This window comes from Ambystoma mexicanum, chromosome 9 (assembly GCF_040938575.1).
Source record: "Ambystoma mexicanum isolate Mex_15411 chromosome 9, UKY_AmexF1_1, whole genome shotgun sequence".
In the NCBI taxonomy this organism is placed as follows: Eukaryota; Metazoa; Chordata; class Amphibia; order Caudata; family Ambystomatidae; genus Ambystoma; species Ambystoma mexicanum.
The window spans coordinates 96,957,977-96,975,345 of NC_090931.1; the positions used below are offsets into that span (position 1 = coordinate 96,957,977).

A 17,369-nucleotide genomic window follows, 5' to 3' on the forward strand; every position below is an offset into this window, starting at 1 on the left:
TGGAGCATCCTGTAATTTTCTTTTTTTTGTACTTTAGGACTCCATCTCCCCCTCCTGGGTGTTAATTCAAACTGCTCAGTCAGATCTGCCACTGAGTCAGGCCTAACTTAAGGGGAACATTGCAGAACGCTACATGTTTGTCATCCGATCATCCTAACAGTTTTTCTCTAAGGATGGGTGCTGTCTGAACTGCAAAAGGATCAATAACTCTCAAAGGCGGTCGTCTCTTCCGAGCTGCAAAATGGCACACCCAACTGTCGGATGCTGTTGTGGACACTGGTTGGCACACTGATGTCGAACTGTTGCTTGATAACATTCTATATGTCACAGCCAAGTAGCTCATATATTGATCACTGTGGTGTTTGCTGTTCGTGGAATAACATACATAATTTCCTGCTTCTATTTAGTATTTGTAGTAGAACTCTCCTGCATCTAAGCTTTATAACAATGTTTGCAATTATTGCCCATTTTAATAGCATACAATACATCAATCTTGCATTCCGACTGAATTCAAGCAAACCTTTATATTGTCAAGCTATATTGGCTCATTTTATGCTATTTTATTTTTCAGAAATTTTCCTCGTGGTCTTATTCATAAATATATTTATCACAGATAATCTGTTTTTTTCCTACTTTCTATTTTGATTTGTAAAAATAAAAATATAGTCCTGACAAAACAATTCAACATTTTTTTCACTTTTGGAAGACCCAAAAAACAAATAAAAAACAGTTGGCTAGTTATTGCACTTTCGTCACAGCTCTAATTTCTGTGCTTTCTTGCGTCCCTGTCTACTAAACCTGGCCACCCCACTGTTTCTCTCCCGAACTTAAATCATTTTCCTTAACAGCCTTTTTGTCTTTTTTCTTATGTCCATGTTGTTGCTTGGAATGCGCCAGAGACTTTTAATTTCTCATGAAACTCAACCACCTCTAATATTTCTTAATTCTGATTCCCAGGAACAACCTTGCACAAATCCTCTTGAAATTCTCACAAAGAAGTAGAGGCTTGATAACAAAAGTAACTGTTTGGATATGGACATACACTCTTTTGAGTACTGCTAAATGTATTGTTCTTTGTAGGGTATCAAGTGCAACTGTAGGCCCGCTTATAACACAGGTTAAAATAGAACCACTCCTAAAAATATTTCTATTTGTGAAACAGTGTGGTCAAGTGGTTTTGTAGCAATGTGGTTTGTGCATTGGAAATGTCTGTTTTAACGCTTTGCTTTCACATTTAGGCAAAACATTCTCCAATATTGAGACTTTTGGCCAATACCCCCTTCAAGTAAACGGTTATCGAAATCTTGGCCAGTGTTTGGAAGGTGCGATGCTGGAGGGTGAAACAGAAGCTTCCACGTCCGACCATCCGGTGAAGTATGTGCAAGAGGTGAGCATGTGTTTTGCTGCTGATTTTAAAAACCTGTTAGTTCTACAATTAGATAACCACATTATGCAGCTTTTAAAATTTTTTTTTAAAACAAACCTGCTTCCTTTGTAATAGAGAAAGGGACCATTAGCTCAGCTACCATGTTAGGCCGACTTCCCATTTCCCAGTGAACCTTTAAACCAAAGATCAGTGAGCATCTCAGACCTATTGTTTATACTTATTGCTAAAGCTAGAACTCTCCCAAACATTGATTTGTTGTTCAAGAAAAAAGTACATGACTTTATAAATGACAAACCAAGTGTTGCAAAACTACACCTGTTCTAGGATGAGTAACCAGCCACTGTGAAAAGCCACGCATATAGAAATTATTTGTTGTTAATTGCTTCACTGCATTTTAACAAGCACACAGACCAGAAGGTGCACTGAGAATCCCTGTGTGAAATTCAGATTACTAAACTGGAACATTGGTGAAAGGAACTGATCTTGTTTGCTTCTGTCTCACAGTTTTACTGACCTTTTTCCCCGGAAGAGGAGGCAACCCTAGTGCCATCATGGGCGCAACCATGCACTCCTAAATTCTGTCCTCTATCCCCTAATACTTATGGGACAATCTCTCTGGGAAGAGGCTTTGTCCAGTGCATAATCAACAGAAACATGGATTTCTTTGTGTTTTTTTCCTCTTCTTCTTCATAGGGCATGGGTCGCCTGCACCCGCATCAGTGGCACAGAACCTTGTGCATGCATGCACCTGGCCTTACCACCAGTCATTTTCACCATGCAGATAGGGCAGGAGAATGGTGCTACAGTTGCCCTTTTTCACCGCAAAGCTTTTTCTTCTAAATCTCCCCGAATCTATACCCTGTAGATCAGGGTTGAAGTGCTTCATCAGTGTAATTTTGGGACACTAGTCAGCCCATAAGGTTACCAAGGCAGGAAGAACTGTGTCCTCCATCCACGTTGTCCTGTGTTTTATTTGTTTATTGTAGCAAACACCACCTTACAGTGGAGTGTATTTTTCACTTTGTTTGGCAACATTCTTCATGCCGTCTGATGTGTCCTGCACAGGCTGGTTTTAGTGAACTAATATTTACTTATTATTCTCGTTCACTGCCATGCACCATCATGTCTGCTCAAAAGTGGTTTAAGACCTGTCTTTGGCCATTTTGCTTTTTTGCCATCTTCCTGCTGTCAAGGTGGAAACGACGTAGAAGGCTTACTTATACAAGGTTGGGCCTGGACTCCAGGCAAAGTACTTGGTGCAGAGAGAACAATGGCTGACGTGTATGCATAGCTTCATATTGCAGGGGTGGTTACTGGGCAAGTCTTAGTAAGGGCCATGTCTGTACTCTTTTTTTGCTACCCCCCCTCCCCATACAATGATTGTGTGGGTGCAAAGTCCACTCCCTAAATACTTATTTTATCTTGTAGTCTAATATATTCACCCCAGAGGTGCATCCTAGAGTTGTGAGATGATGGTGTACCCCAACATTTTTACCTCCTTAGTGTGTTAGGGCCCAATTAATACCTCTGTGTGGTACTCTGTTACTTGATTGTATCGAAGTGTGGTTAACTTTATGTTGTGAAGTGCTAGTTTAGTCTGATGTGGTTTGTCATGTGATTTATGATGTCACCTGAGTGCCTGTGGAATGTTGTTGTATGAGTGGGAGAATGCTGTGGTGAGTGTTCTATGTTGAATCAGTTGGGCCCTTCCTCCCTGGGTGATGGGTGCCGGTGTTTGCTTATGTCTTATTCCTGATGTCTTAATCCTGTAATATGTAACTAAAGAACTTGAAGTAAACTTAAGAAGAAGTAACACAAAGAGGTGTGGACATTGCTTCATTACATTGGCGATGAGGATCTCTAACCCAGAGCCCTGCTGCAGAGAAATCTGAAAAAGAGAAGATAAGGAAGAGCACTGCTGCGGGGCGGTGCAGTAAATATCTGGACCAGGAAAGAAAAGACACCTCCCCCAAGTAAGCAAACCCATCACCCAGGGTGGATAAGGGAGGAGGTTATATAACAATTTGATTCAGCAGTCATAGCGTTTGGAAGTGTTGTCGTGGAAATAGGAAGCTGGAAGTGATCCATGTGAGTAGGTTGCCCCTGCATTTATCAGACAGGACAGCAGCCCTTATGTACATGGGAGTGCTGGGTCCTGGGTTCCCAGATTATAGACTGGCATCGAGTTATGGCAGATGGAGTTGCCCTTTCAATTTGATCTGACACTGCAAGCAGAGGGAAAAAGGACCGAAATGGTAAAGGTGTACGGTCCGACTGCTACTGTCTAACATGTACATGCTGTGCCTGCAGCACATCATGCTTAAACCAACTGGCTGGCCAGCTCTTAGACTTTATCAGTATGCTGTATTGCAAGCCACAGCTCACCTGGATGACGGTTGAAGGGGAGAGATGTGCTGTGCTCCGATCCGGAGCAAAGAATGGTGACGTCACAGGCAGATGCAGAGTTTTGGCGATTGGTTGGAGCGCCGAGGGATGAGTCTCGAGCTTGTCACCGTTTAGATCCATCTGAACGAACTTCATTGTGCTGAGTGAGCACATTGTTGTACAGTTTTGGATAATGGACCTGTTTTGTCTCTAGCTGCGTGCGACGTAAGGCGGAAGGGAAATGAATTTTTCATTTCATGCAGGTTAATGTAAAGGACCTTGTTGCAGTGACCCACGTGACACCTCACGTTACGCAGCGAAGTCAGTCAGCGAGCTGCAACGTTGCGATCGTGGAGTTGAGTGAGATTAAAGGACTTTGTGGTTGTGCCCAATGAGTAATTGTCACGTTTGACACATGGAAGCGAAAGTCTGCGTCGATCGATCTTCAAGGCAGCGGAGTCCGCACGAAGAGAAATAGTAAAGCTCTTTGATTGTGAAGATGAAATGCCGCTCCGTCATGAAATGTGAGCCATTTTGGAGTTGTACTAGAGTATCAACGAGAATGATGGTGAATTAAGGATTGGCCCATTTGATGTCGCTCTGTCTCAAATAGTGATGCGTTTCAAGCGCCCCCGTCTAAGGTGACTGATATAGGTTGTGAAAATGTGATGAGCAACGTGCTACGTATTAAAAGTCTAAAGTCACCAGGTTTATTAATGCATTATTTACCAGTATTGGGAACCGATCATCTTGTAAAGCATGTTAAGATGACTGTATTTTATTCTGTGAGATTTCTGTATTTTTTTGGGAAATGTGTGTGGCGTGTATGTCATATGCCAAATTATGAAGTGATATGGTGGTTAAGTGAAGCTATTCTTCAACAACAATGTCGGAAGTAAATTCTAGGGCGAGTGAGCATAAGTGAGTTGAACACAGGGGTGTTTGTGTTCATTTGAATATGCCTCGTACGATTTGCATATTTTGTAATCGTAGAGATTAGAGATGAAGTATAGTGCTAACAAGTTTTGAGGATTTGCAGGCCCTTTGGACTGTTGCTCATATAAAGAAAATGCATATGTAAATACAGAAGCATGTTGTAGAGCTTATTTCGGTGTGTGGTGAGTAAATCTGCAATTATGTTAGGGACCTAACATATTTCAAGGATTTGCAGGTATTTGGACTTTTGATTAGTTAAATTGTGCATAGCAGAATGCAATGCAAGATGATGATGCAATGTGAAGCCTATTTATGTGAGATTGAGCCAACGTAACGTTTTGAGGAATTTTTAGGTGTTATGGTTGTTCAATAGACAACATGCACTTTTAGGCATATGTAACCATCCTATTGCGAAGTGAAGAAAGATTGCATGTGCTAAGTATAAAGTTGAGAGTTTTAAAATCGTAAATGAAGAAGAGGAGAAAGGTCACATGTATATTCTCTGAGTAAATAAGTATGGAAGTCAAGGAGAGAATGAAGTGTGGTGACTAGTGTAAAAAAGAGATTTTAGTACGCGAGTTGGTAAAAAGGACACTTTTTTTAACTAAAAAGAATGGAATTCAAGAAAGGAATGAGCGGTGTTGACATTCGTTTTTGAATATAGACTACTGAGATTAGGGATGTAGCGCCTCTGTTTAAGGTCGCAGTAGCGTCCTCCTTTTGTGTTTAGGTTATAGTGTGGTATGCACTATTAGGTTATGGAGGTAGCGTTTTGATAAATTAACTATTGTGAGGTAGCGGCTCTTTTAGTTTTATTTGTGAGTATGGTAAATCCTGGGGGTAGCGCCCTTGTCAGGAATTTTAGTGTGTGGTAAGTGAGAGTTGCACTAAGGAGAATGAGAGTTGTAGGTCTAGTGACTTTTGGGTATGGCACTAGTGCACTGTTTGGATAAGCCGACTCTTGCCGTTAAGGACAGCTGGTTAAGTTAAAGTGTGTTGCTGGTAGGGGACGCCCTCTAGTTAATACTATGTTAAAGTTAAAGATGATGTTCAAGATGAAGAGTCGCATGGTGATTTGTTTATCTTTGTGTTATTCCTGGCTATTGTTATTTTTGGTCAGGGTTTGATTATGGGACTGAATAGCACTGCCATTGAGAAGAGTGATAGTCAACCATATGTTTTTGTAGGTGGTCTTGGAGATGACTGGCCAGCATTTTCAAGTTGTTTTAGGATCAGTACACCATGGTATGGTTAGGTTTTGTTTGATTGGCTTTGTCCACCTGTCTACCTGTGTATTTGTGTTCCTGAGGCATGCATGTTGTTGGATGTTTGTTAGAGGTGGTTGTAGTGTTTTACTGAATCTTCTGTCTGGCTATGGTGATTTCTTTGTCATCCTGGTTGACTAGTATTGCGTCGGGGTGACAAGTGGCGCTTCAGGGTGGCAGCCTGAAGGCTCGCCTGTGGCGGGGGCGAGCAGAAGGACAAAAGTTTTTTTTTTTTTTGTGAAGGTTATTGGTTTGTTGGGTAAGGTATAGCCTTGGATCTGGGCTGGTAGCTGTCTAGAGTGGCAGTCTAGAGTTTGCCCGTAGCAGGGGCAGACGGAAGGTGTTTGGGGTTTATAAATATGATGCTTGTAGAACGATAGGCGGAGTTATGGGATTGCATAGCTGTGGGACTTTCATGTAGAATATCCATGGTATTTTGGACCGGGTGTGATGCGTGTTGGTGTTTTTGTGATTACATGATGTGTGAAGTATTTGTTTGTGAATGTGTTCGGTAAGAAGGGAGATGTGTTGTGAAGTGCTAGTTTAGTCTGATGTGGTTTGTCATGTGATTTATGATGTCACCTGAGTGTCTGTGGAATGTTGATGTATGAGTGGGAGAATGCTCTGGTGATTGTTCTATGTTGAATCAGTTGGGCCCGCCCTCCCTGGGTGATGGGTGCCGGTGTTTGCTTATGTCTTATTCCTGATGTCTTAATCCTGTAATATGTAACTAAAGAACTTGAAGTAAACTTAAGAAGAAGTAACACAAAGAGGTGTGGACATTGCTTCATTACACTTTACTTAAAAGCCTCATGTCCCCTGTACTTCCTTTTTAGATAGTGGTTGATTTTAGTGTAACGTCTCGGGGCACTTACTATGTTTTGCAGTCTGTCTTCACTTGCTGCTTGTACTGCGGTCACGTGACTCCTCCTACCGGCATTAATATGCTGAGCAGGAGGATTGCACACTTAACGTGAGAAGGTAGCTGCTGCGTGTATGCTGCATGCTGCTTTTGTAATCTGTAACTTTGTTTCATGATGTCACCATTTCCAAACTTTCTTTTCGATATTGTGTCTGATTTTATTGTAACGTGTGGGGGCATTTACTATATTTTGGAGTCTCTCTTCACTTGCCTCTTGCACTGTGATCATGTGCTGATGAGCTGGCTTCAGTGCACATGGTTAAGACTTGTAAACTCTCGACACAACCCTGGTTGTTTGAAGATCTAAAAGACTTGCAGCTAAAACGTAGACAAACAGAGCGCAAATGGCTGCTGGGCTATCTGCATAGTGATAGGCAGGCATTTCAAGCTACCCCTACAGCCTATCATGCCGCTATACGCAGGGCAAAATGCTCTCTTAAAGGAGAGGGTTGAAGTAGCTCTGAACAAACCCGAGGAACTTTTTTCCTTGGTACGATCACTTTCATCCACTTCTAATTCTTAGACGGTGGTCCAATCACAGGCTTTCTGGGATTTCCTCTTATCTTTCCTTGTTAAAAAAAATAGACATCCGGGCAACCATATCTGCCACTGTGCACATCGAGGATATCCCTAATTTGGAAAACTCTGTGCTTTCTTGGTCTTCCTTTCCTGTGTTTTCTGAAGAGAAAATGCTATAGTCCACTTTACTTAAATCGGCATCGCCTGTGGTCCCAGTGCCCCTGGATATTTGGAAAGAAATCATGCCTAAGATGTTCCCTGGGTGACTCGGGCGGAGAGTGGTTCTTGTTCTACTGCATTTATTCCTCAAACAGGCATTGGTGATTCCTCCTCTTCAAAAAACCTTCCCTGGACCTCTCTATTTCTGGAAATGTCCAGCCAATCTCCCTTCTCCCTTTCAAACTTCTTGAGTCCCTTATCTCACCTTTACTTAGCCAGTTCCTGGAGGATTCTAGTTTCTTTAGTTCTTTTCAGTCTCGTTTTGGCCCGTGCCGCGGGACTGAGTGTTCCAGCCTCGGCATTGGATGATCTGGTTCTGCTGTCCGACCAGGGTGGATTAGGGGCACCATATTTTATTCGGTCGCTCAGCCGCATTTGATACAGTTGACCACTCCATCCTACTGAATCACCTCGTCCTAGCTGGTATCTCTGGTCCAGTACTGACACGTTTCTCTTTTTTTTCTTGTTAGAAAGGGCACAAATCTTAGCTCTTTTCATTTGGCCTCTGTTTTTTTTCCATCCTGTCATGTCCATCAGGGCTCCACCTTGTCCCCTATTTGTTTATGTTTATATGCAACCTCTGGTTGGTCTCATTCACTCCCACAGCTTCAGGTGTTACTCAGTCCAGCTGAAGCTTATGCCTATTACATGTCATCTCAGCTCAGGAGTTGCCTGGAAGCTGTGGGGCGGTAGATGAGTTCCAACTGGCTTAGCTTCAATGGGGACTAGACGGGAGGTCCTTGTGGCTGGACATCTGTCTGCTGCAGCCATGTTGTCCCCCTCCTGACTTCTCTCGCAGGGACCTTTTCCGATTCCAGAGATGGTTGTGAGGGGTCTGAGACTGAAGCTGCCTTCCTCACTCTCGATGGAATCTCAAATTGGTGCCATCTGCCAGGTAGGACATTGCAGCTAAAGATACTTTGGAAAGTTCTTCCTTTCTTTCCTAGAGACTTTCATGCACCAGTGGTAGCCTCACTGGTATTGAGCCATCTTGATAACTTGTATTTGGCACAGCCTCTATATCTCATCAAGCGCCTTCAGTGACTTCAGAATCTGGCGCTCGTGTGGCTACTGCCTCCCCTTACCGCACAAATACTATACCTTTTCTGCAGAATTTCCATTGGCTCTCAAAGCGCATTGAGTTTAAATCGCTCTGTCGTTCATTGTGCCTTACATGGTTTGGCAGCTGAATATCTTCAGGCTAAATTCCAGCTTTATGTTCCTACCTGGGTTTTTGGTTCTCAGGATGGCTTTCTTCTGGCGATTCCACACTACAAATTGGTCAGAACTGGCAGCTGTGCGTTCTTGGTAGCAGCTGCCAAGCTGTGGAACGGATTGTCACAAAATGTCAGAAACATAGGGAATCACCTCCTGTTTAGGTGTGCTTTGAAAGCTCTTTTGGTTTAGCTTTATGGCTGCACTGCCTACTTGGGTTGGATCATTAGCGCCAAGGTGCCTCTGGTGAATGCGCGCTCTATACATTTTATCACATTACATGTCTCCTGAAGTGTGCCTGGCTGAACTTCCTATGCTACCTTGAGAATTTGGTTAGACAGACTGTCAGCAACCCTGTTCAGACTAGGTTGGTCTCTCGGAGCAATCCCATGTGGCTGGTGTTGAAAATCCATCTGAACACATGTTAACCCATTACTGTTTGTTTTTTCACCATATACTGCTGGATTTGTTAGTAAATGTTTCAAAATAACTTGTATTACGTTTTGTTAAAATATATTAAATAATACTAAATAAATGGTAAATATATTTTACAGTTCATTGTGTGATGTATTTAATTGTGTATGTGTCTGGGAGTAATTGTGCACCAATACCTGCCCATCTCCTCCTGAGAGTGCCTTATTGCTCTGCCACACTACTAATGCAGAGAGTTTGGAAAACCTAAATGGACACACTGCAGCCACAGGGTTGGTGCTTCTGAAACACTTCACCAGAAGGTTTCTGAAAAATCTCCCTAACCGATGGAAGACAAATTCCCGGTTGACCGGATACGGATGCTGAGATGCCATCTTAGTACTGTTACCAAACACCTGTACACAAGTATCTGCATGATTTACCTAAATGGTGGGGTCACAGCCTTTCAATGCTGAAACGTACCATCTCGAATAATTTACTTCACCAATTGTGTGTGCCTATTCTGAAATGTATTCATCTCAAAACTCTTGGTTCTACGATTCTGAAATGGATTACTGTGTATCTCTCCACCTTTCGTCACTAATCTCAAGGCGTTCCAGAACTTCCCATTCCGCCACCCCCTCCCACCAAGCTCACCTCTTCCGTTCTCTGCAGGACACCCCTGAAACTCTGCCTCCCCTCTCCCCCTTTCTGTCTCCTCCCTCCACCACAAGGCCATTTATCCTCATTTCTGATCACCTATCATCACTCCTCTTCAGCATTCATTCACTTATTTCCTTTATTGTTGTCCGGTTTCTTGTGTTGTTTAATTTCTTATGTTTTGCTTTAATCGCATTTTGGATCTGTTCCATCCTTAACCTTTCTTTTTTACAGAGGGAGACTGTCCCAATCCAGTATGGGGGGGAAGAAGCAGAGAATTGATTGGTCATGAAGGTGCAGCAAGATGATTGGTAGATAGGAGAACAAAGGAGTTGCTGCAAAGTTCTAAACTGCCTTTCATTATCCTACCTGAAACGGGGAGGTCCTGTTTCTTTATTAATCTGAGTTTAGGCCCAAAATGTACCCCAAAAGTTTAAGTAAAGCTGATTTTGGTGCTGGTCAGGAGAGTAAACTCAGTGGGACAAGACAAGCGGTCATTTTGGTGGGAGCGCTGCGCTCTGGTTTCTTAAAGAGGAGGGACATTTAAGGCAGCATTCCTATTTTCATGTTTTTTCAAGAAGAAATTCAATTGGCAAGGGTTGTGCAAGTGTTTCAAAAGTAGTTTAGGTATTTAGTTAGTGTTTGTTCATGAAATCAACTGTGACTGGTCATGTGTCAGTTAAAGCGTTATTTAAAGCTGGGTTGTTACTGCTGAAAGACTTTTCTCCTTTGAAGTTCCGAAACTAGGTTAGCGTACTTCAGGATCTCCAATCCTCACCGTACTAAGTTTTCCCATTAAGCTGTGGAACCAGGGAATTTCAAAGGGATTCCTTACGCAGCGGCAACCGATGTGAAGTAGACGCTGCTTGCACACGCATGCTTTTTAGGTTGAAAACTGAATGTGCATGCGCAAGACGGTAGCGTTTGTTTTGGTTGCCCGTCTGCGCGCATTCTCAAGTTTTGGAATCATTCTCGGCTCAAGCGCAGAGGAGGGAATTTGTTTCCTTGCTTTTCTCATGCGCATGAATAAAGAGAAAGTGTCTCGAGTAATACACGAGGCGGCCAGTTGTCTACAGCCTTGTTACTCGCACGCAGGATTTGTGTGTAGTGTTCTGAATTATTCAAAGGAAATGCAAATCTATTTGAGCCTTAAGAAGAGACTCATTCCAAATAGTCAATTTCATTCACTTCAAATAAGAAAGGACCTCAAGCAAAATAAAACTGAAGCTGACATTCATTTTCTAGCAGCAGACAGAGTGCTACGCTAAGGAGTTTATGAATTGCTGAAGGGAATTATTTTTTCTTGAACTTTAGTCAAAGGAAACAAGTTGATTGCAAACCACAATTGAAGATGGCACACTTAGTTCCTCTGGAAGTGAACATTCTAGGTGTCAGTCAGCTTGGATATTATATACTGCTCGCCTAGTTTCCATGTAATAGTCAACAATTTATGGACAATAAGTCAAGAAGCAACATTTTCAGTACAATTTCAAGAACTCCCTTTTCTTTTCTCCTTTCATAACAAGATACTTCATCTTAGTAGCTTTCATTTTCAAAGAAGTTTCTTTCAAAGTATTTTGAGGAGTCAGTGATTAAGTCAAAAGAAACTTTGATGAACATGCCTTTCAAATCCCCGGAAGGCATAACGGGTACACTATATTTCAAGGGTTGATCCGTGGGGGGAAAAGGCAGCCAGGAAAGAAAAACACTATCATTTTCTCTTCCTCTGCAGGTGCTCAGCTGGTTGGAGAGAGAGAGTGACCTGTGTTCAGTTTTTTATTTTATCCACTTCCCCTTTTCCTTCGGAGATGTAGACTTCTGCTTTTTTCTTTAGTAGTCTACTACACATCTTTGGGGGACCTGTGGGGCTCAGCAGCTTCTGCAGACCAAGAATCAGGACCAGACAATTGTAAAATGGACTTTGCGCAAAGAAGAAAGCACACAGAATAACCTTCACAGCATCGAAACCACTGGTAATTTCAAGTCTTTCGGCAGAGCAGATTTTGAGGTATTTTCCTCTTGTGGACAACCTACAGATTTGGGCCTGGGGTGTTGCAGCCACCAAGGAAAACGGGGACCCCCATGCATTTCCGAAAAGAATACACCCGTGGGAATCCAGTGGTCTGACTTGCGTGGATCGCCCCTGAATTTATTACCCGCAATCCCTGGCAAAGTCCGAAATTTGGCTAAAAAAACAGCTTTTTTGAACATTTCCCTCTGCCTGCCCACCGAAACATGCTGCCAACACATGTCCTACATTCCCACGTTCACATAGGTGTCCCGACGAAAACGGTACCTCACATGTGTGGGTGCACCTACCTGGGCGCAAAGGGAAAAGGCTAAACCACTGATATTGCCCAAAGGGTTTGGGGAGCCAACCTACAGATTTGGGCCTGGCGTGTTGCAGCTGCACAAAAAAAGGGAAACCCATGCATTTCAGAAAGGAATATACCCGTGGGAATCCAGAGGTCTGACTTGCGCAAATCGCCTTTGAATTTATTACCCACAATCCCTGGCAGTCTGAAAAAAAACCCACAATTTTCAGACATTTCCCGTTGCCCACCCACCGAAACATGCTGCCAACACATGTTCTACCTTCCCGCGTTCTCACAGGTGTCCCGACGAAAAGGGTACCTCACATGTGTGGGTGCACAGAAGATGAAGCATTGTTTTCTGAACATCTTTGAATGGCAATGCCTTAAATTGTTCTGACCCCTCTCGTAACTGGACATAAATAAAGTCTGTGGCCCCACATGGCCCGACTAGTGGGGCTACATGCTTGCCCCATGACGGGGAACATGCAGACCCCAGTGTAATAAAAGGTTTTATTTACTCCTTAACTGCCAAGGGATTTCCCCCGCAGTAACAAGGGCTTTTTTGGTGATTTCGGTATGTCGCCATTCAATCCCTTGTACCTTTCCTATTACATGACATATATTCGCCAAATTTGGCCCCTTTTCTTCCCCCATGTAGGCAGTCATAACACCACCAAGGAATCCTAGTTTGCTGTAGGGGGTGAGAGAAAATAACCAAAAAAGAAGAATGTTATTTTTTTTTGAAAATGCCAATAAAATGATGTACAAAGAAACCTGTGGTTTTTTTCCTTGTAAGAGCTAGGAACAAATGGTTTGCTGTGCTGAATTCGCCATTTCCCAGGCTTTCAAGAACAGGCTGAGAGGAAACCAAAAAAACATTTTGATTTTGTTACCAGGTGTTTTTTGAGAGGTAGGCGATTTTGGCCTTTTTTTTCCAATCGAACATGCATGCATGGACGGAATGGAAGAGGAGGGATGGGAAGACGGAAAGACATACATTTCTGAAAAGTAGACAGAATTCCAAGTTTAGGAAGGGGTGATTTGCGCAGGTCAGGCAACAACTATGTAGGGAAAAATTCCATAGTTTGGGGAAAAGTGGAAAAATGACAGAAAAAAGGTATATGGTGGACATGGTTGGCCCGGTAAGGCAATGGCTTCTGTGAATTTTGAGAAAAGCCATGCCCTGCTGGATTCCCCCGACCCTCCCAGTTAGGAAAACAAACAATACCACAAGCCAAACACTGAGCCATGGTACACAGGTTTTTTATACTTACGGACTAAACGGATGTACTTAGCATGTGTAGGTAAAGAAAACGAATGTGGTGAGGAGGGCACACATACATTTTCTCAAAGAACACAGGCAGACCTTTTAAAGGCTAGGTGACTTGTGCAGGTTACAAAAGTGTATAGTGCCTAAAGCAGCGACTAAATGTAGGTCGCATTTGTGAAATGAAAGGTTTGTGTGACCAAGTGCAGCAGCAAATGTTTGAAAAAGTTCTGAAAACCACACAAACACAACAAATGTCCTACCTTCCTGGTTCCCACAGGTGTCCTGACGAAAAGGGCACCTCACATGTGTGGGTGCACCTACCTGGGCGCAAAGGGAAAAAGCTAAACCACTAGTAATCCCAAGTCTTTTCGGCTTAGCAGATTTTGAGGAATTTTGCTCTTGTGGACATCCTACAGATTTGGGCTTGGGGTGTTGCAGCCACCAAGGAAACCAGGGAACCCCATGCATTTCCGAAAAGAATATACATGTGGGAATCCAGAGGTCTGACTTGCGCGAATCGCCCCTTAATTTATTACCCACAATCCCTGGAAAAGTCTGAAGTTTGGCTAAAAAACCACCATGTTCAGATATTTCCCTCTGCCCACTCACCGAAACATGCTGCCAACACATATCCAACCTTCCCGCGTTCCCACAGGTGTCCCGACGAAAACCGTACCGCACATGTGTGTGTGCACCTACCTGGGCGCAAAGGGAAAAGGCTAAACCACTGGTATCCCCCAAAGGGTTTGGGGAGCCAACCTACAGATTTGGGCCTGGCGTGTTGCAGCCACCAAAAAAAGGAACCCCATGCATTTCAGAAAAGAAATGGGGGGGGGGGCTCTGCCAATATTTCTGGTGGCTTCTCCCCCCCACCTCAAATGGATGGGGGGGGGCATCTCATGTACCACTACCTAGGGGCAGAAATCTGCCTCCAGGGAGGGCTACATGAGGTACCCCCATCCACTTAGTGTGGGGGGAGAGGCCCACCCCATTTCATTGTAAGAAAAAAAACAAAAAAACCTGGTGGTCTAGTGGCCCCCCCACCCAAATCTAAATATATATAATTTTATTATTATTTTGGCCTCTTCCCTAGGGGAAGATGATCACCCGTCTGCGCCGAGGGGTGGGGGCAATATGTGCTGTCCCATGCTTTGGGGGAAGTGGGGGAGAGTGCTGCTTACACAGTAATCAACCTCCTCTCCCCCCCACTTCACAAACAGATCCCTGGTGGTCTAGTGGCATTGCTGGGCGTGGATTGAACGCTCTGCACCCAGCAATGCTTCAAAAATGGTATTGTTGGAAAGTGGAGAGTCTTCTCTTTCCAACAACACCTCCCTCGATCTGAACGGCACAATAGTACAGCAGACCGAGGGAGAGGAAGGTGGACACTCTCCATTCATTTTCACTGCGGCAGCCAAAAATGGCTGCCGCTGTGAAAATGACTGTTTCATGTCAGCACACATTATGTGTACTGACGTGAAACTGAAAGAAATCCAACCCCCGGGCCGTGAGGAGGAACCGCCTCCTCACATACCCCGGGGGTTGGATTTCAGTTTTTTTGCGATCCCATCGCACAAAATGAAGTGCCAAAAAGGACGAGCCATCTTGTCCCTGGCAACACAAAGGTAATGTCGAGGATGAGATAGCTCATCCTTGGCACTTAAGGGGTTTAGTGTAGTGAGTGTTTGTTTATATGGCGTGTGTTTTGGAAGAATCCATCTGTCAGGTTTGGGTCTGTAATTAGTTTAGGTTAAACCTGTAATTTGTTTTAGGTTAGCCGTTTTTTTTGATCTAATAGAATATTTTGTATTCTTTAGTAGTTTTGGGAAAAGTAGGCACAAGATGGTTTGGGCCTTAACTGTTCATCTTTCAGAATGAGAGTTTACCAATCCATCATGGCGATGATGGGGATGGATAGTGATTGGTGCAAATGACCTCTTGATGACCTAGTTGGCATTCTAAACTGCCTTTCATTGTCCTGTGAAGATCAGGAGGTTTGTATTTTCTACAGAAGGTTAAGGCCTTGTTACCAGAACTCTTGTTGTAAACCACTCAAGGAAGAAGTTTGAATTGACTCGTCGGCATGGGACATGTTTTCCTGAGTTACCGGTGGGAGCTGTTAGGGTCCCATTCTGATTTATGTCTGAACACTGTAATTAATAGTTACATTCGTTGTTTGCTTTTAGTTGGTTTGGCCCTTAACCCCTATTGTTTCAGAAGGAGAGTTCCCCAAACCAATATGGTGCAGACGAAGCTGGTAATTGGTTGGAGAAGAAGTAACTGGAAGGTTGTGGGTGCTAGGGAACTGAAAGGCATTCCAAACTGCCTTTCATTGTCCTTCCCAAAAACAGGAAGTTCCTGTTACAGTTAACTCCTAATTTTAAGGACTATTTAAGAATGACAGATATCTAGGCCAGGTTGGTGAAGACTCTGGTTCCTCTAGGACTTTGACGTGGGACAAGACCAGCTGTTTGACTGGTGGGAGCGCTGCGCCCTAGTTTGATTTCTGGACAATTTCTATAAAGGCAACAAACTCAGAAGTTTTCGAAAGAAATCATTTTTGTTTAATTCTAAATTAGCTTAGGTATTTAGTTAGGCTTAAAAGTTCTTTGTTAATTCTTAAGAGGGAGCCTTTCTCAGCACTCTGTTACTTCTGACTGTTGATTTTGGGAGCTCAAAGGTAGAGGTTACACACACTTAGCTTAGTTTCATTGCTTTATTTACTAATGACTCCATGGATGCGTGCTCGCTTCGTTATAACGAGCCAGTGTTCAGAGGATTGAACAGAGTGTGGGAGGCTTTGAGCAGCGTCGGATTTCTCTTTTTGCTGAACCAGTTGAAGTTCTCTTCAATATTGTTTTTACTTGCAGCAAGCCTTTCAATGGGGAATAACGCTGCCGTGCGCATGTGTTTTGAGACTAGTGTCTCTACCTTTTTAATGTGCAGTTAACAAAGATCAGTTGGGCTAGCCTGGAAGGGTATTAGTGTCCCTTTCAGACAATTTTTAACTGCGCATATGCTGGAGTAGGTTTTCCCTGAGCACTGTTCGAAATAACACAGTGCACACGCTCCAGATGCAGGGGAAAAAAGAAGCAAGTTAAAAAGACATTCTTGTAGAACAATTTAAGTGGTAAAGACTTTGGCCTTCAAGACTTATTTGAAAGAAGTTAATTTCATTCTATTTGAATGAAATATTCCTGCAGGCAAACTTAAAGCAGTAAAAATAACACTTTAGATCCTTGGATATGAACTTGCTACAAAGCAGTGTGTTTAAGGAATTCTGAAAAAATTCTCCTCAGTCAAAGGAAACAGAGAAATTAAAGTAATCCTCTGTTTTTGAACATTTCAACACACCTCCCAGTTGTTCAAGGAGGTCAAACCGGTATAAGAAGTCACATGGGGTCTGTTTCAGAGAGTAGAAATAATTCATTTTATTTTCTCATCCTCTTTAGGTTCTCAACTAAGTTGGAGACTGAAGCCTGTGTTCTTTTTTTATTGTATCCACTTCCCCTTTCCCTCGAAGGTATTGAGACTTCTGCTGTTTTCTGCCAGTAGTTTAGTGAACACTTTGGAGAGTCTGTGAGGCTCAGCAGCTCCTGCGGACTAGGTATCTGGACAGGACAGCAGCGCAGCAAACTTTTTGATAAAGGAAAAAGTTGTATTCAGTTTGAAAGGATCAGAGTTGAGCAGTACAATTAACTTTAGTTTTAGGTATTTGCGTTTAGGATATATTAGGAAAGCGCTATTGAAAGAAACAACCTAATATTTGAAGGAATCAGCGCTCTCATGCCGGAGAAGTTAATTATTGCCTTAGCGCTCTCTCAGAATTTCCATGTGCGCGTAACATGTGGATTAGGAATGTTGT

The 17,369-nt window shown here is 43.1% G+C and overlaps 1 protein-coding gene across 4 annotated transcripts in view; it reads left to right on the forward strand.

Annotated features, from left to right (window-relative positions):
- Positions 1–17,369, forward strand: part of USP28 (ubiquitin specific peptidase 28) — a 977,853-nt gene that overhangs the window by 284,587 nt on the left and 675,897 nt on the right. For all 4 annotated transcript variants that reach the window (XM_069614230.1, XM_069614233.1, XM_069614232.1 and 1 more), the window contains exon 10: positions 1,239–1,387. In XM_069614230.1, coding sequence (XP_069470331.1) covers positions 1,239–1,387 — 149 coding nt within the window. The remainder of the gene's footprint in view (positions 1–1,238; positions 1,388–17,369) is intronic.